Raw genomic sequence first — 26,322 nt, forward strand, 5'->3', positions numbered from 1 at the left:
CAAACTTTAAAATAATAATAATAAAAAAAATGCACTTCTGGGCCACTCTCCTGGCTGGAGAATCCCAGCACAAGGGGAATGGGCCTGTGGAAGTTCGGAACCACTGCAAACGGCCAGTGAGAATGTACGGACAGAGGCCCGACCCCACTGGGAGCTCCCATACAACCCGGGAGACACCTGGTCTCTGCCTTGTTCCATCCCTACAGTTCATTCTCTGTTAAGTGCCGGCAGTGACCTAGATGCTGAGCCAGACGCACAAATGAGTCGCTGCCCTGCAGAGAATGTGCTGCGAACCAGCCGAGCACATATGGTGCCACCATGGCAGGAATTTGGCCAGAAGAGGCCCTGCCCCCCTACTTCCTGCAAATACAGAGCTACCCAGGGCTTTGCCCAGTTTAAATGGCTGGAGCAATGCAGCTCCCACCACTTCCCAGTGGCACCGTCCAGTAACCAGCAGCGCGTGCCGTTCTTCCCCTTTGCTCAGTCACTCACATCCCACGGTCCAGTCACGCTCCCAGGGCTACACTAAGCGCCTCTCCCTTCTTGGGGCTCTGCAGCCTGTCCCCACAAACTGTGACACCCTCAGGCAGCTACACAGCTCCTGGAGCTCCCTCCATGTGAGGACCGAGAGCCCCAGAGTTCAGTGCAAGGTCTGAGGGGATGGGGAAGAGAGGAGCATGGTGTCCCGTGTGCGTGCATGTGTGTCCGTCCCCAGCTCCCTATAGGGATGGGGACACCCCCTTCTCAGGGACTGGGGACCCAGAACTGCATGCAGGGTTCAGGGGATGGGAGCTGAGCAGAGGGTCCCAGAAGTGTCTCTGCCCAGAACACTAGAGGGAGGGGCTGCCCCCCATTCTCTGGAGTAGAGGCATCTGTGTGCACAGCTCAGAGCTGCCTGGGCTCAGGGGCAGGGGGCTCGTTCCCTCTCAGGGCTGCATGAGGGCAGTGACCCAGACCATGGGCCCCCTCACATTGGAGCTGGGACAGGATCTGGGCAGACCCACAACAGGCTCCCGGTTGCCATTCCAGGCGTAGTTGGGAGTGTACGTCTTGGTTCTCTCTCACCCCACATGCACCACTCTTGCTCATCCTATGTATGCATGCAGAGCCCCAGGTGCACCCGGTACATGCATACATGCCCCCACATGCACACACGTGCACGCACACACACAGACACACATCACATGCATGCACAACGCTCCAGGCTCACCCCACATGCACACGCATGCACACACACAGAGACACACACACCACATGCATGCACAACCCCCCATGTGCACACACACAGAGACACACATGCACAGACACCCCCCCAAGCTCAAGTACACCGCCCCTCCAGGTTTGCCCCACATACGCACTTGCACTCCCCCAGCTCACTCCCATCCATGCACAGACCTCTTTCTGCACAGATGGGCGGGACGAAGAATAAGTTGGCTTTATGGGGCTGCCCTGCCCAAGGGCCCCAAAGCATAAAGCCCAGGGAGGGAGATGCAGGACCCCTCAGCCAGCACTATTTCTTCCCTTTCTTTCCTGTCTTGTCCTTCCCCTTTCCCTCCTTCTTGTCTGCTGTCTCCTGCGCTGCCTTGAGTCGCTTCTTACCCAATGGAGTCTTCATGTACCAGTCCTGCCAAGAGGGCACAAAGAAGCAAGTGAGGTCAGTGCAGAGCTGATGCTGCACTGCAGAGGACACCCTGGGTTGGGGGATGGCAGGGGTGGGCCCGAGTCAGCCCCTAGTGGTGACAGTGACATGGTGGGCAGGGACCTGGGCAGGTTAGGGGGCTTGGGGGAGGGCCCCCCGTGTCTGCCTCGAGGGGTGACAGTAACATGGGGGGGGGCTGGAGGGAGGGACCCCCTGTGCCTACCCCAAGAGGTGACAGTAATGTGGAGGGCAGGGACCAGGCTGGGTGGGGGGCTGGGGGTAAGTCCCCCTGTGCCTGCCCTGAGGAGTGACAATAACGTGAGGGGCAGGGACAAGGTTGGGGTGGGAGGCTGGAGGGAAGGGCTCCCCTGTGCCTGCCCCAAGGGGTGACAGTAATATGGGGGGGCTGAGATCTCTGGGGCTCAGCCAGGCACCTGCAGTGTCTTCTCCTCCTCTCTGTAAATGGGGTCGGCCTTTGCCAGTTGCTGCAGGAACTCGCTTGCCCCCAGCGGCTTCTTGAGCATCTGCAGCAGGCGCCGCTCAGTCAGTACCATCTGTACGGCCTGTGCCATGTGCCCCTGGCTGTAGCCATCCGAGAGCTTGGCCAGGGCACTGACGTCCAGGCCAGTGGTGACGGTGCCGCCATGCTTCTTGATCAGGCGCTGCCAGGTCACTAAGGAGGCAAAGGGGACAATGGTGGGTGAACTCTGGGAGAGACCCGCCTGTGCTGGGGGGAGGCAATAGGAGGAGAGACAGGGCACGGGGTGGAGGAACTGGGGGGGCTGCATGGGAGAGACATAATGTTCCAAACTCCCACCATCACCACCATGGCACAATGCAAGCAGGGGGGCGGGACATCTGTGCAGTAGCTGATGCAGAACAGGCTGAGTGGGGGAGGTGTTAAGTGGGTTTTCTCCAGACCCTTCTCTGAACTGCAAACAAACCGGGGCAGACAAACCCCGAATGCTGGTGGATATTCCAATACTTAGATTTACCCAGCCAGCCCAAAACAGCTTCTACAGCACCTCCCTGGTTACTCAGAAGTCCAAACAACACGGTTCCCTTAAAGTATCCAGCCTCAGGCCTCCATCCAGACACACCTGTCAAACATAGGATGATAAACTCTGAAAATCCTATTTCATCATATAAAAGAAAAGGTTCTCCTGATCCCAAAGGACCAAGCCCCAGACCCAGGTCAAATGATAACTCAGATCTTACCCAAAATACACGCTTATAGCCAATTCTTATTAACTAAACTAAAATTTATTAAAAAAGAAAAGAGAGAGAGAGAGAGAGTTGGTTGAAAGATCAATATACATACAGACTTGAGTTCAATTTCTTGAAGTCCAGATACCTAGCGGAGATGGTGAGTTTGTAGCTGCCGAAAGTTCTCTTAGAAATAGTCCGGAGGTTATTGTCCAATGTCCATAGTCAGGGTGACTCCAGTCAGTGACTGGGGATCTCAATTCTTATGGCTCAGGGTTTCCCCTTCTTGAAACCCAAAGCAGATCTGAGATGAAGAAGGATCGTGTCCCAGGGTTTTTATACATTTCCAGCAGCCTTTTGGCCTGAGAAAACAATAGGCTTAACTTTCCTTATCCCAAACATCACAGGCAATTAGCACAGGGTCATTTATCCATTAAGCAGTTCAGATACAGGTTACCACAACCTTCAAAGAGACATACAGACAATAATACGATTTCACTCCAGTGTCTTCCTAAATGTTAATACTCCTTTTTTGATCTTTGAATCAAAGCTATAGGGATAGACAAGACTTGTTTGCTGACCTCACAAGACCTGAGCAAACATCTCCCCTTCTACCTCTAACAATGTCGGCTGCATTTCAAAGCTCTATTCATTTCCATCTCTTCCTAACCCGTCTTTCGGCCATGGGTCAGGTCAGTCTGTGAGTTAATTAACTCTTTCTGGCCTTGTGTCACCTTTCAATGAGATGATATATTACATGCATAACATCACACCTTCCCAGCTCAGCACCGCCCAGCCCGCTGCTCTGGCTGCTGCTGCTTGGGGTCCTGGAGCTGGGAACTGCCAGCTCCTTGGCTGGACTGGGGTCTGAATCATGCAGTCACCTTCCCCCACACTCTAGTGTTAACTCAGGGACTCACCCACAACTATTTCACATTTGGGGACAATGTATACCTTCAAATCAGCAGCACTGCTATGGGTACCCGCATGGCCCCACAGTATGCCAACATTTTTATGGATGACTTAGAACAGCGCTTCCTCAGCTCTCGTCCCCTAATGCCCCTACTCTACTTGCGCTACACTGATGACATCTTCATCATCTGGACCCATGGAAAAGAAGCCCTTGAGGAATTCCACCATGATTTCAACAATTTCCATCCCACCATTAACCTCAGCCTTGACCAATCCACACAAGCGGTCCATTTCCTGGACTCTACTGTGCTAATAAGCGATGGTCACATAAATACCACCCTATACTGGAAACCTACTGACCGCTATGCCTACCTACATGCCTCCAGCTTTCACCCAGACCACACCACACGATCCATTGTCTACAACCAAGCTCTAAGATACAACCACATTTGCTCCAATCCCTCAGACAGAGACAAACACCTACAAGATCTCTATCAAGCATTCTTATAATTACAATACCCACCTGCTGAAGTGAAAAAACAGATTGACAGAGCCAGAGGAGTACCCAGAAGTCACCTACTACAGGACCGGCCCAGCAAAGACAATAACAGAACGCCACTCGCCGTCACCTTCAGCCTCCAACTAAAACCTCTCCAGCGCATCATCAAAGATCTACAACCTATCCTGAAAGATGATCCCTCACTCTCACAGATCTTGGGAGACAGGCCAGTCCTCGCTTACAGACAGCCCCTCAACCTGAAGCAAATACTCACCAGCAACCACACACCACACAACACAACCACTAACCCAGGAACTTATCCTTGCAACAAAGACCGATGCCAACTCTGTCCACATATCTATACAAGTGACACCATCATAGGACCTAATCACATCAGCCACACTATCAGGGGCTCATTCACCTGCACATCTACCAATGTGATATATGCCATCATGTGCCAGCAATGCCCCTCTGCCACCATGTACATTGGCCAAACCGGACAGTCTCTATGCAAAAGAATAAATGGACACAAATCTGACAACAGGAATCATAACATTCAAAAACCAGTCGGAGAACACTTCAATCTCCCTGGTCACTCAGTAAGAGACTTAAAGGTGGCAATTTTGCAACAGAAAAGCTTCAAAAACAGACTCCAACGAGAAACTGCTGAACTGGAATTAATTTGCAAACTAGATACCATTAACTTGGGCTTGAACAGAGACTGGGAGTGGTTGGGTCATTACACAAATTGAATCTATTTCCCCATGTTAAGTATTCTCACACCTTCTTGTCAACTGTCTGAAATGGGCCATCTTGATTATCACTACAAAAGTTTTTTTTCTCCTGCTGATAATAGCTTATCTTAATTAATTAGCCTCTTAGAGTTGGTATGGCAACTACCACCTTTTCATGTTCTCTGTATATATATATATACACACACACCTTCTTACTATAAGTTCCATTCTATGCATCTGATGAAGTGGGCTGTAGCCCACAAAAGCTTATGCTCTAATAAATTTGTTAGTCTCTAAGGTGCCACAACTACTCGTGTTCTTTTTGTGGATACAGACTAACACGGCTGCTCCTCTGAAACCCAGACACTGCAATTCGGGGGTGGGGCAAGGAGACTGGGAAGTCACAGAGCGAGGTCCCCAGAGAGCTTTGAGGGGGGGGGGATGCTCAGGGAGGGATCAAGCCAAGCCAAGCCAAGCAATAAAAGAAGGTAAATCCCCCAGGCTCCCCCTCATTCTGAGCCCCATCTTGCAGTGAGTACCTATAGGGCCCTGGACTTGAATGTAATCGTCCCGCACCCGCACACCTGCACAATCCAGGCCACTCCCCCTGCACTGGGGTAAGGTCCTTCCCAGGCTAGCAAATGGCTCTTGCTGCTCACAGCTGGCTTGCTGCTGCCCATGGCAGGTGTGTTTGATTTTAACTCTCTTGTAATTCACACTCATCTTAGCTGACTTGCATCATGTTGATTTCAGACCAATTCTCTCATTTGCAAAGGTTGTTTTCAGTTCTTATTTTGTTCTCCAAAGTGCTTGCAACCCCTCCAGCTTAGAGTCACCTGCAGATTTTATAAGCATCTCTCCTCTTCTTTGCACTACCTAGCCTGCTTGATGGCCCATTAAGGACCATCAACTACACAACTGACCCATTGAAAGACGGCAGATACACCTTGTGACTCAGCCAGGCATGCAGGGACATGCCTATGGACAGAACTGAGGTTTTTCCATGCCATGTGCTGGGTAGCTTGTGTTTGGAACAAAGGAAGCACAAGCCACATGGCAAAAGGACTATAAAAGGCAGCTGCATCATCTCCATTTTGTCCTCAGTCCTGCTTCTTACCTCTGGAGGGACTTTGCTACAAACTGAAGCTCTGAACAAAGGACTGAACGACCCTTCCAAGCTGTGGATGTATTCCAGAGACTTGACTTAAGCCAGCAGTTTATTCCATCACTGCTACAAGCCTGAACCAAGAACTTTGCCATTACTGTATGTAATTGATTCCATTTAACCAATTCTAGCTCTCATCTATATTTCTTTTTCTGAATAAACCTTTAGATTTTAGATTCCAAAGGATTGGCAACAGCGTGATTTGTGGGTAAGATCTGACTTGTATATTGACCGGGGTCTGGGGCTTGGTCCTTTGGGATCGAGAGAACCTTTTTTCTTTTACTGGGGTACTGGTTTTCAAAACCATTCATCCCCATAACGAGTGGTGCTGGTGGTGATACTGGGAAACTGGAGTGTCTGAGGGAATTGCTTGTGTGACTTATGGTTAGCCTGTGGGATAAAACCAAAGTCCTCTCTGTTTGGCTGGTTTGGTGCCTTAGTCGTGAAGAACCCCCGGCTTTGGGCTGTGACTGCCCTGCTCTAAGCAATTTGTCCTGAACTGATACTCTCAGTTGTGTCCCACCAGAGGTTGCATGGTTACAGGGGGATGGAGACCAGGAGTGGAAGGTCAGGCTCAGAGAGATGAAAGAGCCTACTAGTTTGTTGCTGGTCAGGCCGGTGTGAGGCCAAGCCATGTAAATAGTCTGTCAATAGTGGGAAACTGGTAGTGGGAAACAGACACTAAATAAAGAGCACGGGTGTTGCACCAGCTTGGAGTGTCCCTGAATCTTTAAGGAGCAGGGTCAAGGGGCCAAATACAACGGGGCACCCCGTGACAGGCCCCCAAAGCACTGGTGAAAAGGGAAGGAACCAGCCAGTCATCAGCACCAGCTGGCTGAGTTTACAAGCAGCTCTGCCTGGGCCAGGCCCCTCCATCACCGTAGCGGGATGCATAGTCAGGCCGGGGGAGGAGGAGGATCCGCTCGTAGGCTTTGCACAGCATCTTCACGTCAGCTGCATAGGGCTTGTCCGATGTGCCGATCAGCAGCACCCGATCCTCTGGCTTCAGCAGCTTCAGGGCTTTGGGTAAATCCCTCTTCAGACGCTTGGGGTCAGCCTGCGAGGCAGCAAAGGGCAGAGTCATGGGGCCAGGTCGAGCCCACAGGCAGGGGGCAGAGTTACGGGGGGGCTGGTCCGGGGAGGAAAGGGTCCCTGGGGTCTGGTCGAGCCTGCAGGAGAGGCAGGGAGGCAGAGTTATTGGGCTCAGGTCGAGCCTGTGTGCAGTGGGGGGAGAGTTACAGGGAGTCCAGCCGAGCCCTGGGCAGTGGGGGGACAGAGTTACTGGGCTCAGGTCGAGCCCATGGGCAGGTGGGCGGAGAATTACTGGGATCAGGTCGAGCCTACGGGCGGGGGGGCAGAGTTACTGGGCTCAGGTCGAGCCTGTGTGCAGTGGGGGGAGAGTTATGGGGGGTCCAGTCGAGCCCTGGGCAGTGGGGGGACAGAGTTACTGGGGTCAGGTTGAGCCCACGGGCAGGGGGACAGAGTTACTGGGGTCAGGTCGAGCTCCGGGCAGGGAGAAGGCATGGTCACTGGGATCAAGTCAAGCCCATGGGCAAGGGGGCAAAGTTATGGGATTCAGGTTGAGCCCATGGGTGGGGTGCACAGTCACTGGGGCCAGGGTCCCTGGGGTTAGGGCGAGCCCATGGGCCAGGGTTCCTGGGGTCAGGGCGAGCCTGCAGGCAGGGGCGGGGTCACTGGAACCAGAGCTAGGGGTCTGGCACAGGTTAGGGTACAGCTGTTCCAATGCACATTCTCAGGTGCTCCTGCCCCTGCCCCTCTGGCATGAACTGGGGCAACGTCTGTACAAGTCATGAATTCTGGCTAATGCCATGAGGGGTATTCTGAAAACCAGTTGTATCATGAGTGCCTATATGTCAGTGGGGCCAGCACTGCTGATGGGTCTCATAGTGGGGACACACATGAAAGATACCATGGGGTTCTTTAGATTTAACAACCCTACTCGGGGCAAACACCCAAAAACAATAGGTCAGTGAAATCCCTAGAAAACCAGTTTCGCTGACTCTTGAGACGGGAGAGGGAAAGGCAGGAGCAGTGGGAACTCACCCCGAAGACAGAACAAAGGATGCCAGGGGGTTTAAGTAGCGAGGCACACGAACAGAAGGAGGCCAGATAAGAGGAAGTAGGAGAGACCAAGGTCACCCACCATGTAGCAGCCTTATAGGGCAGGGGTCCCGTGCTCACTTTCCTGAGCCCACATGGTCCCAAAGACTGCACAACCGATGGGATGCTGACACCCATCCAAAGAACGCCCTGGAACGGTGAGGAAACTGAGGCAGGGACATGGGGGTAGTGTGTGTTGTTTTGTACTCTCCTGTGCTTTTCATGGTTATGTCAAAGAGTATTAATGTGTCCCCCTCTGTGTGTAAGGTGTGAGTGTGTTCACTGCTTCACAGCTGCTGCGTGTCCCTAGAGCATTAAACAGTAACCAGAAGCTTCACACGTCAGGGCAGAGCTCTGGGAAAGGGTGTGTTTGAGTCAGGGGAGTCTGAAGGGTCAGCATTGCACTCACCTGTGCTAGATGGCTGGACAGTGGCTTCCAGCACTCCTGAGAGGGGGCCAGACAGAAGGCCTGTGCCCTGGGACTGTGACTAGAGACCCAAGGATTGGGGCAGTGGCTGGACCATACAGGCTCCGGGACCCAGAGCAGCAGAGGCTTGGACCCCTACTGTGTGGCCAGGAGGGGATGCTAGCTAGGATCTATGGCACCCTCCCCACTCCTGGTAACACGGTCCCCCACCCCAGCAGCCCCCGGCCCCAACTCTCACCTGCTTCTCCTCTTTCGGCACCTTCTTGTAAAAGGTTTTCTCTGCGTTCCCGATCCAGACCACAGACGGCTGCATCAACCTGGCCACCTAGAGCGCCCGAGAGGAGGTTTAGCCAGAGCCCCCAGCCACAGGGAAGGGGAGGGTAGGCCCCTGGCCCGTTAGGACACCCTGCCCATCCCACCCCGCAACACCACACTGCACTAGGCCCAGGTGAAAATCTGCCCCATCCCTCCTCTGGGGCCTGAGCTCCGCCCTGCTCAGGTGGGGAATGGCCCATGTCCTGCCCTGTGTTGTGCTGGTACCTTGAACACCATGTGCATCAGCATGCTGAGGCCAGCCTTCCCCGGGTACTTGCCCACCAGGTTGTCTGGGGACAGGTCAAAGAGGTTGGCACCCGTCTCGGTGCACACAGCATGGACCAGCATCTTCTTTCCAGTTCCAGCAGGCCCAGCAAGCAGGATGGACTTCACCAGGGGCGCTAGCTCGTGCACTGTGGGGGACCCTGGGGGACAATGGGGGCGGGGCAGGGAGAAGGTTTCTGCTTCACCCCAACATAGCTGTCAGCGTATCCCATGGAGACACCCCCCCATGTGAATGCCCATCCCCTACCCCACAGAAAAACTGAATCATGCCTGACCCCTGCATGGGAATGCCAGGCCATGCCTTCCCTCCTCCCCCTGCATGGGAATGCCAGCCCTGCCCAACCTCCCCCCACCCCACAGAAGTGCCAGGCCTGGCCAGACCCTCCTCCCCCCGTGGGAGTGCCAAGCCATGGTGCCAGGCCCTGGCAGTGACTAGGGTGGTGCAGGGCTTTCCCACACAGCAAGTTTGTTCCTGCCAGGGGATACTGCACCCTTGTGCAGTGCACACCCCAACATCTGTTGCAGGGCAGGGTACATCCACCAAACACCTGCCCCCCCTCGCCAGCCCCTTCACGTGCACCGGGATGGGGTGGCTGGTCCCTTACCCAGGCGAAGGATGGCATACAGGGTGATGTTCTGCCTGATGTCCATCACCGAGGGCGTGGGTTCAATGCCCGCCATGCGCAGGGTAGTGCCCAGGTAACAGAAATCGCCTGTCAGGGGAGGCAGGCGTGAGCAGTAGGGAAGAAGGGGACAGAGACAGTTCCCCACCCTCCACCCCACCGGTGGTGAGAGACACGGGCTGGGTCAGACCCCTCCCCACACACACATCCTCCCACTTACAGCAGCATGCTAGCTGGAGCGAGACACACACCTCCCCCTTCCCCTGCCTGCATGGGGCGGGGAGAGGACTCCTGTCCCCACTCCCTCCCCTACAGCAGCAAACAGCTCCTGTCCCCTTTGCACCCCCACCCCCAGGGTGAGGAGCTGGCCTGCACCCTCAACAGAGAACTGCTGGGGCAGCGAGCTGGTCCCTTCCTCCACAGGGCCCATCCCAGCCCCTCGGCCCTGGCGGACTCACCCGTGTAGTCAGCCAGCTGGACGCGCTGGGCCTGCTTGAGGATTCCCTGCAGCACCAGCTCCTCGTACAGAGAGTCCAGGGTCCTGGAGGGGGAGCGGGGATTAGGGGAGCCCGGCGCCTGGCTGTGCCCAGTTCCACCCACAGTCTGGGGGGCAGATTGGGTCAGTATTGCCACGAGAGCCAGGGAGAGCTGCAGCAAGGTGCAGAGGCTGGGGAAGCCCCGCCAGGGCCCATCCAGTCTAGCCCCGGACAGCACTGTTCCGAAGAGACAGAATAGCAGGGGTCTGACAGAAGCGTGTCGGGGAGCTGGGGGGCTCACCTAGGAAAGGGGAGCTGTGGGGAGCAGAAACTGGGTGTGTCCGGCCCACTGGAGTGCAGGAGGGGTCAGGGCACACAGAGGAGCTGGGGGTGTGTGACGAAGTGGGGCGTTTTCTTGGTTTTTCCTTGTTGTTTCCAACAGTTTGCATACAGAGGGGTTGGGACTCAGTTTCCCTGGGTGTTATTGGTTTAACGAGGGGATGGGAGAGGGGGTTTGTTGGTACAGAGGACCGGCGACGGAACTTGGAACCCCAGCGACTGGTGACCTGGTGACCGGGAGGCCCAGCTCAGGAGTCACAGCTGGTTTCAGCCAGTGGGAGGACAATGGGCTGCGGAGAGGGGACCCCGGTGACCTGACCAGGCAGTTCCAGCCAGAGGAGCCAGAGGACAGAGGAGAGGAGGGGGGCCCAGGCGACCCTGTTTACCTGGAGAGAAGACAATGGACAGAGGTGGGGCCTGGGAGCAGGTTATATCGGATGCCCATCTGGGAAGCAGGGGGGCTCTGGGCTGGAGAGAGGGAGCAGGCAGAGCCTACCTGGATGCAGGGGAGACTTGGATGTGCTGTGCTTGAGGGGGGCCAGGCCTGAGGGCGCTGAGAGTTTTCTGTGCTGTGTTCTGATGCTCAATAAACCCTCCTATTTTATGCTGGCTGAGAGTTACTCCAGTCTAGAGAACAGGGTTGCATTATTCCCTCTGGGAGTGGAGGCCCCAGGGGCCCAGAGCGAGTGGACTCCGTGAGGGGGCCCACAGCGAGAGACAGGCGTGCTAAGGCTCAGAGAGGTGCGGTTCCAGGAGGTCGAAGGGCTTAACCCCTGAGAGAGAGTGGACCCCCCGAGAAGGGGTGTGTCACTGAAGGGGGTTCCCCCCATGGACTGCATGGGGCCAAGAGTGGACATGACCTGTGAGTCCATGACAATGTGGTAGCAGAGGATGGTTGGCGGATGCACCCTGTAGACGGTTGTCTGCGAGTGCAGGCGCTTTGCAGTGAGTGGCTGCCAGCAATAAAATGAGGGAATTGAAAGGAACCAGCATGGAAATGGCCTAGCTCCGTAAGAGGGACCTGGCACATCTGTGCAGGGAGAGAGGGCTGAGCATCAGGAAGCTCACTGAGGAATCATAGAATATCAGGGACCTCAGGAGGTCATCTAGTCCAATCCCCTGCTCAAAGCAGGACCAATCCCCAATTTTTGCCCCAGATCCCTAAATGGCCCCCTCAAGGATTGAACTCACAACCCTGGGTTTAGCAGGCCAATGCTCAAACCACTGAGCTATCCCTCCCCCCCAAAAATAAATCATAGAATATCACGGTTGGAAGAGACCTCAGGAAGTCATCTAGTTCAACCCCCTGCTTAAAGCAGGACCAATCCCCAATTTTTGCCCCAGATCCCAAATGGCCCCCTTAAGGATTGAACTCACAACCCTGGGTTTAGCAGGCTAGTGCTCAAACCACTGAGCTATCCCTCCCCCTTTTAAATGTGCTGTAAAGGAGCAGCTGATGGCTCAGCTTGTAAAGAATGACCAATCTGAGGAACAGGCTCCAGACCCCAGGGGGGCTCCCAAGGTGCCCGGACTGCCAGGGAGTAGCCATGGGGACAGTCCGTGTAGCAGCCGGGAGTCTCTCAGACCCGACTCCCCAGTCAGCACAGGGGGACCCCAGTCACGTTCCTCCCTAGAGGAGTTGCAGAGACTGGAGCTGGAGCTGAAAGAGAAGGAGCTGGAGTTGGAGAAGCGGAGACTGGCGGACAGAGAGAGAGAACGAGAGGACCATGCAGAACAGCGGTAGCATGAGTTGGAGTTGGAGGAGCAGTGGGCCAAGAGGGCCTGCTGGGGGGTAAGTGGGGAAGGGCCCCGAGACGCCAGTGTTGTGGGGAATCTAGACACAAAACTGCTGCCCCAGTTTAAGGATGGGGGGGATACTGATGCCTATCTCACAGCCTTTGAGAAGGTGTGTGGTCTGAACCAGATTGACGCCGCAGACAGGCTCCACTGTCTGACCCCCCTGCTGGGTCCCAAGGCCATAGAGACATTCCCAGCCAAGTGGTTGGTATGGAGATGGGGGACTATGACCTGTTCAAACAGGCTTTGCTGCTGTTTGAGCTGACCCCCAAGGTGTACAGGAAACGATTCCAGGGTGTACACAAGACCTCAGGTGTCACTTACAAGGAGGTCGCCAACCTGCTGGGGGATATCTCCGCAAGTGGGGGAAGGGCGCAGGGGCCACTGCCGCAGAGGACGTGTATCACCTGGTGGGGTTGGAGCAGCTGTAGGACATCTGCCCTCCACACCTGAAGATGGGGTTAGTGGACCGGAAGCCCAAAGATCTGCGCAGTGTGGGGGCACTGACAAATGAGTTTGTGGACAGCAGATCGGGGGCAGGAGGGAGACCCCCACTGGGAACTCAGAAGGGGAGTCACCCAGATATCTCTCAAAGGTGGGACTTCAGGAAGCCCAACTCAGGGGTGCCTGGGAATGCCGGCGCGGGCCGACTCTCCTCGTGGGACTTGAGGGAGATTATTGTAATTACTGTGGCCAAAGGGACACAAGGTGGTGCAAGGCCTGAAGATGAAGGAAATGGCAGCCAAGCAGAACCTTCGGGGTGTCAACTAGGTAGAAGCACACCAAGAGGGGGCACCGCCGGTCCAGGGGGCTGCAGTCGATAGGGCTATGCCAGGGGGAAGGGACTGCCAGGCCAGACCAGCAGGGGAAGGTGGGGATCCAGGTGTGACGCAGCAGGGACTGAGTAGGGTGGATTGACCTAGGAATGTGGCAGGGGAATTTACTGGGACTGTCTGGATCGGTGATGAGATAGCAAGGGGTGACTTCACTGCCTGGGACGATACCTGAGCCTGTAACCTGAGCCAGGAGGGAGGTTGGGGTGAGGTGACACCTTCTGCCCAGGAAACTGGACAAAGTCTGGAGGAGGAGCTGTGGGGAGGCTTGGTGAGTCAGCTGGAGGGGGTTTCGTTTTTGGAGTGGGCTGGAGAAGAGAAGGGAGCCCCCAGAGCTGGGGACTAATCTCCCTGCCCCCCAGAAGGACCTGACTAAGGGGTCCTGTTTATGCCTGCAAGCTCTGGTCTGGACTGTGTTCCTGTTGTCTCTAAGAAACCTTCTGTTCTACTGGCTGGTTAGGAGTCACGGTGAATCGCAGGAAGTGGGGGTGTAGGGCCCTGACTCCCCTAATCTCCATGACAACTGGTGTCAGTGGTGGGATCTACTGCACCCCATGGACGGTGCTTCCTACAGTAAGTGACTGGGGAGCAGTAAAATGAAGGGGGATTGACAGGGACCAGGCATGCTGAAGATTCAGAGAGGAGCGGTTTCGGGGGGCGGAGGAGCTACCCTTAACCCCTGGGAGTGTGTGACCAGGGAGAAGGACTGCTGCAATAACGGGGTCCCCTTGGGCATTGCGGTGAGCAGTCTCAGGGGCGGAGGAGTCTGCAGCTTGTCCCTGGGAGAGAGGTGGTGACCTGGAGAAGGGCTGGCACAATAGGGTTTCCTCCTGGAAACCATGGGGAGCTGCGAGTACACAGGCCTGCGAGTGGCCAGCAGGAAGAGGTGCCTTAAGAGCAACCTAGTAGAGCTGTGCAGGCAGAGGGGGCTGCGCATTGGGTGGCTCACCAAAGAACAGCTGATTGCCCAGCTGGAAGAAAAGGATCGCTCAGATGCACCGATCCCTGCCTCTGAAGGAAGCAGCCCGGCAGATACAGCGCGGCCCCGGTGCTTGACCCGGCTGGGAGGGGTCATACTGCTGCCAAGAGCAACCCGAGACCCCCCTATCTATGCCTAGGGGAGGGCCTGGGAGGAGCCCAGTGAATACCGAGGGCACCCTGACCCCGGCAGCCAGCAGGGGATCCTCCCGGCGGAGCTCCCCATCCCTGGAGCTGAGGCGACTGGAATGGGAAAGAGAGATAAAATTGAGAGAGCTGGAGGATCACGAAAAAGAGCGAAAGAATCATGAAAGGCAGCGTCAGCATGAACTGGAGTTGGCAAGGCTGAGGAGCAGCAAGGCCCTGGCTGTGTTGAGTGAGGAGGGATCCAAGACTGCAAGGAGCTTTGATAAGTGCCTCCTGGCCCAGCGTAAGGAGGGGGAGGACATAGATGACTTCCTGACGGCCTTTCAGAACGCCTGCTAGATGCACAGCGTTGACCCTGCAGACAGGCTCCAGTTTCTCACCCCCTTACTGGACCCCAAAGGCGTGGAGGTGTACAGCCGAATAAAAGGGGTGGAGGCAGGGGACTATGAACTATTCAAAAAGGCCCTGCTCCGCGAGTTTGGGCTGACTCCCGAGATGTACCGGAGAAGGTTCAGGAGTCAGCGTAAAGCCCCTGAGGGCGCATATTTACAGCTGGCCCTCCGGATGCAGGGATATGCCCACAAGTGGGCAGATGGGGCCCAAACTAAGGAGGACCTGCTCGACCTATTTGTACTGGAGCAACTGTATGAACAGTACCCTTCCCACATGAGGCTATGGTTGGTGGACAAAAAGCCAGAGAACCCGCAGCACGCAGGGCAGCTGGCCGACGAGTTTGTGAACAGTCGGTCAGGGGGTAGCAGGGAGGAGTCCCAAAAGAACAGGCCGGCCATGATGCAGAGAGAGAATCACCACAGGACCTCCCAAAGGGGGAACATGGAGAACCCCCTCCCAAGGGGAACGCCTGGCGTCGGGACCCTCCAACCTGCTCAAGGGGACCAACGTGACCTGAGCTGCTATCACTGTGGCCAGAGAGGCCACGTACAGACCCAGTGCCCCAGGCTCAGGGACAGACTGAACAGACCCAACCTACCCAGGGTTAACTGGGTAGGGACCCAGCTGGACAAGGGGCAGACGGCCCAGGCAAGGGGGGCTGCCAGTTTACCACCTGCTCAGGAGGGAAGAGTACCCCAGGCCAGCTCCGCCAGAGGGCTGGAGGCTCGGGACTCAGGGTTCTCGGTTTACAGGGTGGGCGCGGGGCTGTCCCTCCAGAGAGAGTGCCTTGTTCCCTTGGAGGTGGATGGGAGGAAGGTCAATGGATACTGGGATACGGGCGCGGAGGTGACGCTGGCCCGGCCCGAGGTGGTGGCCCCAGATCAGGTGGTGCCCAATACCTACCTGACCCTGATGGGGGTGGGCGGGACCCCATTCAAGGTGCCCGTGGTGAGGGTACATCTGAAATAGGGGGACAAGGAGGGCCCCAAGGATGTGGGGATGTACCACCATTTGCCCACTGAGGTGTTGATGCAGGGGGGACCTAGAGTACTGGCCAAGCAACCCCCAGACCGCCCTGGTCGTGACCCGTAGCCAGAGCCGGCGAGGGGCACTGTGCTCTGACCTTGTGGGGGGTACCTCACCGGAGGCGCAGGACCCTGCCCCTGTGGGGAGGCAGTGCCCAGGGACAAAGCTCAGAGAGGTTGCGGCCTCAGACCCAGCCAGCAAGAGAGAGCAGGCCCCCATCCCTTCCCCAGCCGCTGAGTTCCAGGCCGAGTTGAGGAAAGATCCCTCCTTGCAGAAGCTCAGGGACCTGGCCGACCTCAGTGTGGGACGGACCATGAGGAGAGGTTGCCAGGAGAGGTTCCTGTGGGAGAAGGGGTTCCTGTACTGAGAATGGGCTCCCCCAAGGGAAGTGGAGTCCTGTGGGATCAGGAGGCAGCTGGTGGTCCCCCAGAAGTATCGCCGCAAACTCCTGTACCTGGTCCATGACACCCCCCTCACAGGGCACCAGGGAATCCGGCGCACCCGGCAGAGGCTGCTACAGAACTTTTACTGGCCCGGGGTCTTTACCACAGTCCGGCAGTATTGCCCATCCTGTGACCCCTGTCAGAGGGTGGGGAAGGCCCGGGACAAGGGGAAAGCGGCTTTGAGACCTTTGCCCATCATAGAGGAGCCTTTCCAGAAGGTGGCTATGGACATCGTGGGGCCTCTCAGCAAGACAACCCGGTCGGGGAAGAAATACATTCTGGTGGTGGTAGATTTTGCCACCCGCTACCCCGAGGCAGTGCCCTTAGCTTCCATTGAAGCAGACACCGTGGCGGATGCGCTCCTGACCATTTTCAGCCGAGTGGGGTTCCCCAAGGAAGTCTTGACAGACCAAGGATCCAACTTCATGTTGGCCCTGATCCGGTGTTTGTGGGAGAAATGTGGGGTCCAGCACAGCTGGGCCTCAGCGTATCACCCCCAGTCCAACAGGCTGGTGGAGAGGTTCAGTGGAACGCTAAAGATGCTGCTGCAAACATTTATGAACCAGCACCCACAGGACTGGGACAAGTACTTACCTCAACTGCTGTTCGCGTACAGGGAAGTACCCCAGGAGTCTACCAGGTTTTCACCTTTCGAACTGTTATATGGAAGGAGGGTAAAGGGGCCCCTGGACCTGATGAGAGACGAATGGGAGAAGGCCACACCCAATGGGGAATCAGTGGTGGAGTTTGTCCTGACCTTCCAAGAAAGACTTCTTGAGCTCGTGGGCTTGGCCAAGGAGAATCTGGCCAGAGCCCAGAGGAAGCAGAAGGTCTGCTATGACCACATGGTGCGGGCCCATGCCTACGTCACCGGGGATCAGGTGATGGTTCTCATTCCCGTGAGAAAAAACAAAGTACAGGCCGCCTGGGAAGGCCCTTTTAAAGTTGTCAAGAAATTAAATGAGGTAAACAGGCGCACCACCGCCAGGTGTACCATGTGAATATGATGAAGCCATTTATGACAGGGGGAATGTGGTGTTGGCCGTGTGTGGACAGTGGGAGGAGCAGGGAGATGACCCTTTAGTAGATCTATTCCAAGACAGGAGCTGGCTCTCCCCGGAAACAATTCCTCTCTCTGATTGCCTAACTCCTGCCCAGCAAGCTGAGATCAGAGGGGTGCTGCATCTGTACCAACAGCTGTTTTCCAACCAGCCTGGACGCACTAATCTGACTGTCCACCAGGTGCAGACAGTATCGCACCAGCCGACAAGATGCTTCCGCTTCCGAGTCACAGGGAAAACTGCTCAGGACCTGGAAAGAGAGGTCAGGGACATGCTGGCTTTGGGGGTGATCCAGCCATCTTCTAGCCTTTGGGCCTTGCCGGTGGTGCTGGTCCCCAAAAGGACGGGTCGATCCGGTTCTGTGTGGACTATTGGAAGCTCCATGCCATCACTGTAACTGATGCCTACCCCATGCCTAGGCCTGACGAGCTCCTAGACAAACTGGAAGGAGCTCAGTACCTTACCACCATGGATCTTACAAAGGGCTACTGGCAAGTGCCGCTGGATGCAGATGCCCGGCTGAAATCAGCCTTTATCACCCCTCTGGGGCTCTACGAATTCCTGACCCTGCCTTTCGGTCTCAAGGGAGTGCCGGCCACCTTCCAGCGCCTGGTGGATCAGCTACTGAGGGGGATGGAGAGTTTTGCCGTGGTGTATATCGATGACATAGGGATAGCTCAGTGGTTTGAGCATTGGCCTGCTAAACCCAGGGTTGTGAGTTCAATCTTTGAGGGGGCCATTTGGGATCTGGGGCAAAAATTGGGGATTGGTCCTGCTTTGAGCAGGGGGTTAGACTAGATGACCTCCTGAGGTCTCTTCCAACCCTGGTATTCTATGATTCTATGACATCTGTGTCTTTAGCCAGACCTGGGAGGACCATGTGTCCCAGGTTAAACAAGTGCTGGACCGACTCCAGGAAGCTGGGCTGACCATAAAAGTGGAGAAGTGCAAGGTGGGGATGGCTGAAATATCTTACCTGGGCCACCGGGTGGGGAGCGGCTGCCTAAAGCCAGAACCAGCCAAGGTGGAGGTGATCAGAGACTGCCCCGTGCCCCAAACCAAAAAACAAGTACAGGCCTTTATTGGGATGGTAGGGTATTATCAAAGATTTGTTCCCCACTTTAGCACCATAGTCGGCCCCCATCACTGAGCTGTGCAAGAAGGAGAAGCCAGACAAGATGGTCTGGACCGAGCAGTGCCAGAGGGCTCTCTGTGCGCTGAAGGAGGCTCTAGTCAGTGGCCCGGTTCTACCATTTATTCCTGTGTGCCCTGACCCTTCCTTAGAGAAGCTGAAGGCCCTTGCTCGCCCCAGCGCTGCAGGATCCCACGGGGAGGACAGCCAGGAGATATTCCTGTGGGAGAAGGGATTCCTCTACCGGGAATGGGCTGGTTCGGGGCAAACTGAACTTTGGAAAGCCAGGAGGCAGTTGGTGGTTCCCCAGAGGTACCGCCCCAGACTGTTGTACTTGGCCCATGATCTCCCCCTTGCGGGGCATCCGGGCATCCGGCACCAGGCAGAGGCTGCTGCAGAACTTTTACTGGCCCGGGGTCTTTGACGCCGTCCAGCCGCATTGTAGGGCCTGGGACTCCTGCCAGAGCAGGGGAAGGCCCGGGACAAGGGGAAAGCAGCTCTGAGACCTTTGCCCATCATAGAGGAGCCTTTCCAGAAGGTGGCCATGGACATAGTGGGGCACCTCAGCAGGGCAACTCGGTCAGGGAAGAAATACATTCTGGTGGTGGTAGATTTTGCTACGCGCTACCCTGAGGCAGTGGCCTTGTCCTCTATGGAGGCAGACACCGTGGCAGACTGCTGCTGACCATTTCCAGCAGAGTTGGGTTCCCCAAGGAGGTCCTTACACACTAGGGGTCTAACTTCATGTCAATCCTGCTCCAGTGTTTGTGGGAGAAGTGTGGGGTGCGACACACCTGGGCCTCAGTGTACCACCCTCAGTCCAACGGGCTGGTGGAGAAGTTCAATGGGACCCCAAAGATGATGCTGAAAACCTTTATGGACCAGCACCTGCAGGACTGGGACAAGCATTTACCTCACCTGCTGTTTGCATACAGGGAAGTGCCCCAGGAATCCACAGGGTTTTCCCCATTCGAGTTGCTGTATGGGAGGAGAGTGAGGGGACCCCTCGACTTGATGAGGGCTGAGTGGGAGAGGAAGGCCTCTCCCGATGGAGAATCAGTGGTGGAGCATGTCCTGACTTTCCGGGAAAAGCTCGTGGAGCTCATGGGCTGGGCCAGAGGAAACCCAGCCAGGGCGCAGAGGAAGCAGAAGGTCTGGTACGACCGCTCAGCATGTGCCTGCTCCTATGCCATCAGGGACCAGGGGATGCTCCTCATCCCCGTGAGGAGAGACAAGCTGCAAGCTGCCTGGGACGGCCCCTTCAAGGTCATCAGACAGGTAAACGAGGTGAACTATGTAGTGGAACTGTCCAACCAGGCTCACAGCAGCCGGGTGTATCATGTCAACATGATGAAGCCGTACTGGGACAGGGAGAAGTTGGTGCTGGCTGTGTGTGGGCAGAGGGAGGAGAAGGGAGAGGATCCCCTAGTGGGACTCCTCCCTGAGGCTGGTCCTGACCCCTCGCTGGAGCCAAATTCCCCTTTCAGACCAGCTCACCCCTGCCCAGCAGGTCGAGATCAGAGTGGTGCTGCCTTCATACCGGCAGCTGTTCTCCAACCAGCCTGGGCTCACTAACCTGGCTGTGCACAGGGTGGAGACGGGAACGAACCCTCCCATCTGGTGTTCCCCATTCAGGGTCACTGGGAAAACAGCCCAGGACCTGGGGAGAGAGGTCGGGGACATGCTGGCTTTAGGGGTGATCCAGCTGTCCTCCAGCCCCTGTGCCTCACCCGTGGTGCTGGTCCCCAAGAAGGACGGGTCAATTCGGTTCTGTGTGGACGATCGGAAACTCAATGCCATCACCGTGTCAGATGCCTACCCCATGCCTAGGACCAATGAGATCCTAGACAAGTTGGGGGGTGCCTGATACCTCACTACCATGGATCTTACCAAAGGCCACTGGCAGGTGCCTTTGGACCCAAAGGCCAGGGCGAAGTCTGCTTCACCACCCCAATAGGGCTCTTTGAGTTCCTGGTCCTTCATTTCAGCCTCAAGGGGGCACCTGCCACCTTCCAGCGCCTGACGGACCAGTTACTAAGGGGGATCGAGGACTTTGCTCCAGTGTATATTAACGATATCTGTGTCTTTAGCCAGACCAGGGAAGAACATGTGATCCAGATGAAGAGGGTGCTGGGTCACCTCCAGGATGCTGGACTGACCATAAAAGCTGGAAAGTGCAAGGTGGGGATGGGCCACAAGGTGGGGCGTGGCCACCTGAAGCCAGAGCCAGCCAAAGTGGAGGCAATCAAGGACTGGCCCGCTCCCCAGACTAAGAAGCAGGTCAAGGCTCTCACTGGGATGGTGGGGTACTACTGGAGGTTTGTGCCCCACTTTAGCGCCCTGGCAGCCCCCCTCACGGAGCTTGGTAGGAAGGGGAAGCCAGACAAGGTGGTCTGGACCGAGCAGTGCCAGAGGGCTCTCTGAGCGCTGAAGGGGCACTTATCCAAAGCCCGGTGCTGGTAAACCTGATTTTAACAAACCCTTCCTGGTGTTCATCGATGCCTGACACGGGGCTGGGTGCGATGCTGATGCCAACTGATACTAAGGGGGAAAGACACCGCAGTGCATACCTGAGCAAGAAGCTGCTGCCCCGGGAGCAGCACTATTTGGCTATAGAGAAGGAATGCCTGGCCATGGTGTGGGCCCTTAAAAAACTACAGCTGTATCTATTTGGACGGCACTTCACGGTGTGCGCTGACCATTTGCCCCTGACGTGGCTGCACCAAATGAAAGGCCAAGCTGCTGAGATGGAGCCTGCTCCTCCCGGGGTATGACATGGAGCTGGTCAGTGTGAGGGGGAGTGCCAATGTTACAGCCGATGCTTTAACACGGGGCGGGGGGCCCTGAACTTCCCCAGGTCACTGGCTAAGTGACCCCACTCAGTTCAGACTCGGAGGGGGGAGAGATGTGACGAAGTGGGGGTTTTCTTGTTTTTCCTTGTTTTTTCCAATGGTTTGCATGCAGAGGGAGTGGGACTCAGTTTCCCTGGGTGTTCCTGGTTTAACGAGGGTGAGGGGAGAGGGAGTTTGTCGTTACAGAGGACCGGCAACGGAATTTGGGACCCCAGCCAATGGCCTGGAGAATGGATACCCCAGCGACTAGTGACCTGGTGATCTGGTGACCGTGAGGCCCAGCTCAGGAGTTACAGCCAGTTCTGGCCAGTGGGCTGCGAAGAGAGGACCCCGGTGACCTGACCAGTCGGTTCCAGCCAGAGGGGGCCAGAGGATGGAAGAGAGGAGAGGAGGCCCAGGCGACCCTGTTTACCTGGAGAGGAGACAATGGACAGAGGTGGGACTTGGGGGAGGGGATATCAGATGCCCAGCTGGAAGGGGGCTCTGGAATGGAGAGAGGGAGCAGGCAGAGTCCACCTGGATGCAGAGGAGCCTTGGATGTGCTGTGCTGAGGGAGGCCAGGCCTGAGGGCCCTGAGAGTTTCCTATGCTGTGTTCAGACGCTCAATAAACCCTCCTGTTTTACGCTGGCTGAGAGTTACTCCGGTCTAGAGAACAGGGTTGCATTATTCCCTCTGGGAGTGGAGGCCCCAGGGATCCAGAGAGAGGGAACTTGCTGAGGGGGCCTACAGCGAGAGACAGGCGTGCTAAGGCTCAGAGAGGTGCGGTTCCAGGAGGTGAAAGGGCTTAACCCCTGAGAGAGAGTGGACAGCCCAGAAGGGCTGTCTCACTGAAGGGGGTGTGATGGTGCACCCCATAAGGTTTTATGGAAATATGCTTATGAATGTATATATATGACATAACTGGAATATGTTTTATGCTACATATGCCATGTAACATATCTATGTAAAGGTTATGATCTACTGAATATATTCATCCAATTTGTATGCATGTGTCATTGTTGTATTTGAAGTTATGAATATTGGCTGTATACTTGTTTGATTTTAAATAACCTTAGTAAGGCATTTGGTCAGCTTCTTTAATGAACAATGGATGTTGGAAGGCCCCAAACCACATAAGAGGTCTTCCTGGAGACATTCAAGATACCATGTGGGCAATGGCTGCTGCCTCTAAAAACTGAGTCATGCATGGACATGTGACTTGCCCAGGTGACTCCAAAACTCCATCTTGGAGCTGGACTTTGCATAGGAGAGAGGAGGGGGTCTCCTCCCACAAGAGAAAGTCTATTTAAGCCCGTGGGAGACCCCTCCATTTTGTCTTCAGCTGGCTAAAGAGGTAGCCTCTCCACCCCCCAGATACCTGAAAGAAACTGGAACAAAGGACAGTAACTACAGGGGGTGTGAGTGAGTGCTGGACCCAGACTAGAAGGAGACTAGTCTGTAAAAGGAAGCTTACTGGAATTCCTCTGAGGGTGAGGTTTTTATCTGCATTCAGCTTTCTTACGGTATTAGACACAGATTTGCGTGTTATATTTTATTTTGCTTGGTAATTCACTTTGTTATGTCTGTTATTACTTGGAACCACTTAAATCCTACTTTCTGTATTTAATAAAATCACTTTTTACTTATTAATTAACCCAGAGTATGTGTAAATACCGGGGGGGGGGGGGGCGCAAACAGCTGTGCATATCTCTCTATCAGGGTTACAGAGGGCAAACAATTTACGAGTTTACCCTGTATAGGCTTTATACAGGGTAAAACGGATTTATTTGGGGTTTGGACTGCATTGGGACTTGGTCATCTGAGTGTTAAAGACAGAAACATTCCCTAAGCTGCTTTCAGTTTAAGCCTATAGCTGTCAGGGGACGTGGTTCAGACCTGGGTCTGAGTTTGCAGCAGGCTAGCAGGTCTGGCTCAAACCAGGCAGGGCACTGAAGCCCCAAGCTGGGAGGGCAGGAAAAGCAGGGGCAGAAGTAGTCTTGGCACATCAGTTGGCAGCCTCAGGGGGTTTCTGTGATCCAACCTGTCACAGGGGGTTCCCCCCAGGGATCGTACAGGGCCAAGAGTGGGCACCATCTATGAGTCCATGTCTGGGGTCTCCCCCAAGGAAAGGGGGTCAGGGATGATACCTGTCCGGAGTTAAATCTTTCTCCTTTTTCCCACCTTTCTTCCCTTTCTTTTGCTGGGAAAAGAACAACAAACCTTAACCTCTAAGCAGGCTGAGAGCCCCCACCACCACCACCATGTAAGGGTCCTCTCCCCGTCTCCATGTCTCCAGTGCCAGCCCCCCACCCTTTCTGAGAGTCCCCCCATCTGTGGGCCGAGTAATATCACTCCATCCCCACTCGCTGGCATAGGTCCCCAGGGCTGTCCCCCAGTGAGTGCACCCCCTCGCCTTTGGGGGGCCCTGGGGTACAGGACACACCCTCTGACCTTGTTGCTCTTCTTTGCCATGTGAGATTTCCCCTCATCTCGATCCACAGCCAGTTTCAGTAGCTGCAACTCCTCTTGCATCAGCTCATCCACCTGGGGGGAGACAGCCCTTGAGACAGCAACTGGGGCCTCCCCACAAGCCCAGAAACTCCCCACTGAACAGTCTTCTTCCCTACATGAGAGGAAAGTGATCAGGAACAGCCAGCATGGATTCACCAAGGGAAGGTCATGCCTGACTAATCTAATCGCCTTTTATGATGAGATTACTGGTTCTGTGGATGAAGGGAAAGCAGTGGATGTATTGTTTCTTGACTTTAGCAAAGCTTTTGACACGGTCTCCCACAGTATTCTTGTCAGCAAGTTAAGGAAGTATGGGCTGGATGAATGCACTATAAGGTGGGTAGAAAGCTGGCTAGACTGTCGGGCTCAACGGGTAGTGATCAATGGCTCCATGTCTAGTTGGCAGCCGGTATCAAGTGGAGTGCCCCAAGGGTCGGTCCTGGGGCCGGTTTTGTTCAATATCTTCATAAATGATCTGGAGGATGGTGTGGATTGCACTCTCAGCAAATTTGCGGATGATACTAAACTGGGAGGAGTGGTAGATACGCTGGAGGGGAGGGATAGGATACAGAAGGACCTAGACAAATTGGAGGATTGGGCCAAAAGAAATCTGATGAGGTTCAATAAGGATAAGTGCAGAGTCCTGCACTTAGGACGGAAGAACCCAATGCACAGCTACAGACTAGGGACCAAATGGCTAGGCAGCAGTTCTGCGGAAAAGGACCTAGGGGTGACAGTGGACGAGAAGCTGGATATGAGTCAGCAGTGTGCCCTTGTTGCCAAGAAGGCCAATGGCATTTTGGGATGTATAAGTAGGGGCATAGCGAGCAGATCGAGGGACGTGATCGTTCCCCTCTATTCGACATTGGTGAGGCCTCATCTGGAGTACTGTGTCCAGTTTTGGGCCCCACACTTCAAGAAGGATGTGGATAAATTGGAGAGAGTCCAGCGAAGGGCAACAAAAATGATTAGGGGTCTGGAACACATGAGTTATGAGGAGAGGCTGAGGGAGCTGGGATTGTTTAGCCTGCAGAAGAGAAGAATGAGGGGGGATTTGATAGCTGCTTTCAACAACCTGAAAGGGGGTTCCAAAGAGGATGGCTCTAGACTGTTCTCAATGGTAGTAGATGACAGAACGAGGAGTAATGGTCTCAAGTTGCAGTGGGGGAGGTTTAGATTGGATATTAGGAAAAACTTTTTCACTAAGAGGGTGGTGAAACACTGGAATGCGTTACCTCGGGAGGTGGTAGAATCTCCTTCCTTAGAGGTTTTTAAGGTCAGGCTTGACAAAGCCCTGGCTGGGATGATTTAACTGGGAATTGGTCCTGCTTCGAGCAGGGGGTTGGACTAGATGACCTTCTGGGGTCCCTTCCAACCCTGATATTCTATGATTCTATGATTCTATGTTCCCTCCCCCCAGGCTCCCCGCTATCCCTCACTGTCTTCTTCTTGGGATGCACGGAGAACAGTGGACGGCCATCTTCCCTGACGGCAGCCTGGCTTCCATCCCACTGCACACAAGGGGCATGGCAGCCATCTTCACTAGAGGCAGCCTTGCAGCCCCCCACAAGGGCTACAGGGGCATGGCAGCCATCTTGGGTGACAGCAGCCGGGGCTTCAGTCCAGCTACAATTTTAAAAACCCACCTAACATCTTGAGCCAGTGCCCAGCTCACACCTGGGGGACCTGGGAGCCCCATTCATCCTCCAGCACTGCTCAACCAGGTGAACCCAGAGCCCCAGCTCCCCTAAAGCAGAGACCCCTCCACTTAATCCCTGAACAACAGAGACTTATCCCCCCTCACACCAGTGGAGCTGGGAGCCCCACTCACCCCCCAGCACCCCGAACCAGGGGAACCCAGAGCCACAGCTCCCCTAAAGCAAAGACCCCCCACTTATTCCCTGAACAACAGAGACTTATCCCCCTCACACCAGTGGAACTGGGAGCCCCACTCACCCCCCAGCACCCCTGAACGAGGGGAACCCAGAGCCACAGCTCCCCTAAAGCAGAGACCCCCCACTTAATCCCTGAACTAACAGGAACTTACCTCCCCACCATGCCGGGACACCTGGGAGCCCCACTCACCCCCCAGCACCCCTGAACCAGGGGAATCCAGAGCCACAGCTCCCCTCCCCTAAAGCCAACCTCAGGGGACCTCAGAGCCACCCCACACTCAGGATGCAATCCCTGGGGCAGTGATTCCTCAGCAGGGCGAGCCCCCTGGTATCCCCACGACACAGCCCTGTCTCTGCCCCTCACTTGCAGGCGCAGCTCCTTCTCCACCTCCTTCCTCTTCTGGGCTTTGATCAACTCTGGCTCGTAGCGCTGTTCAAAGTTATTGGACTCATCCCGATTCCCCCAGATGGCTGCAGGGAAGGGGGACAGGTCAGATGCTGCTTTTGCCCCTCCCAGCTCTGCCTTCCCTCCC

At 55.4% G+C, this 26,322-nt stretch overlaps 1 protein-coding gene across 1 annotated transcript in view; it reads right to left on the reverse strand.

Annotated features, from left to right (window-relative positions):
- Positions 1–1,510: 1,510 nt before the first annotated feature.
- The window catches only part of DRC11L (dynein regulatory complex subunit 11 like), an 80,022-nt gene continuing 55,210 nt past the window's right edge, over positions 1,511–26,322 (reverse strand). Inside the window, exons 10-19 of the mRNA XM_048842166.2 lie at positions 26,154–26,260; positions 23,835–23,927; positions 23,531–23,583; positions 10,385–10,467; positions 9,909–10,016; positions 9,244–9,443; positions 8,942–9,028; positions 7,035–7,212; positions 2,074–2,312; positions 1,511–1,624 (exon numbers count right to left, since the gene is read on the reverse strand). Coding sequence (XP_048698123.2) covers positions 1,511–1,624; positions 2,074–2,312; positions 7,035–7,212; positions 8,942–9,028; positions 9,244–9,443; positions 9,909–10,016; positions 10,385–10,467; positions 23,531–23,583; positions 23,835–23,927; positions 26,154–26,260 — 1,262 coding nt within the window. The remainder of the gene's footprint in view (positions 1,625–2,073; positions 2,313–7,034; positions 7,213–8,941; positions 9,029–9,243; positions 9,444–9,908; positions 10,017–10,384; positions 10,468–23,530; positions 23,584–23,834; positions 23,928–26,153; positions 26,261–26,322) is intronic.

This window comes from Caretta caretta, chromosome 2 (assembly GCF_965140235.1).
Source record: "Caretta caretta isolate rCarCar2 chromosome 2, rCarCar1.hap1, whole genome shotgun sequence".
NCBI classification, from domain to species: Eukaryota; Metazoa; Chordata; order Testudines; family Cheloniidae; genus Caretta; species Caretta caretta.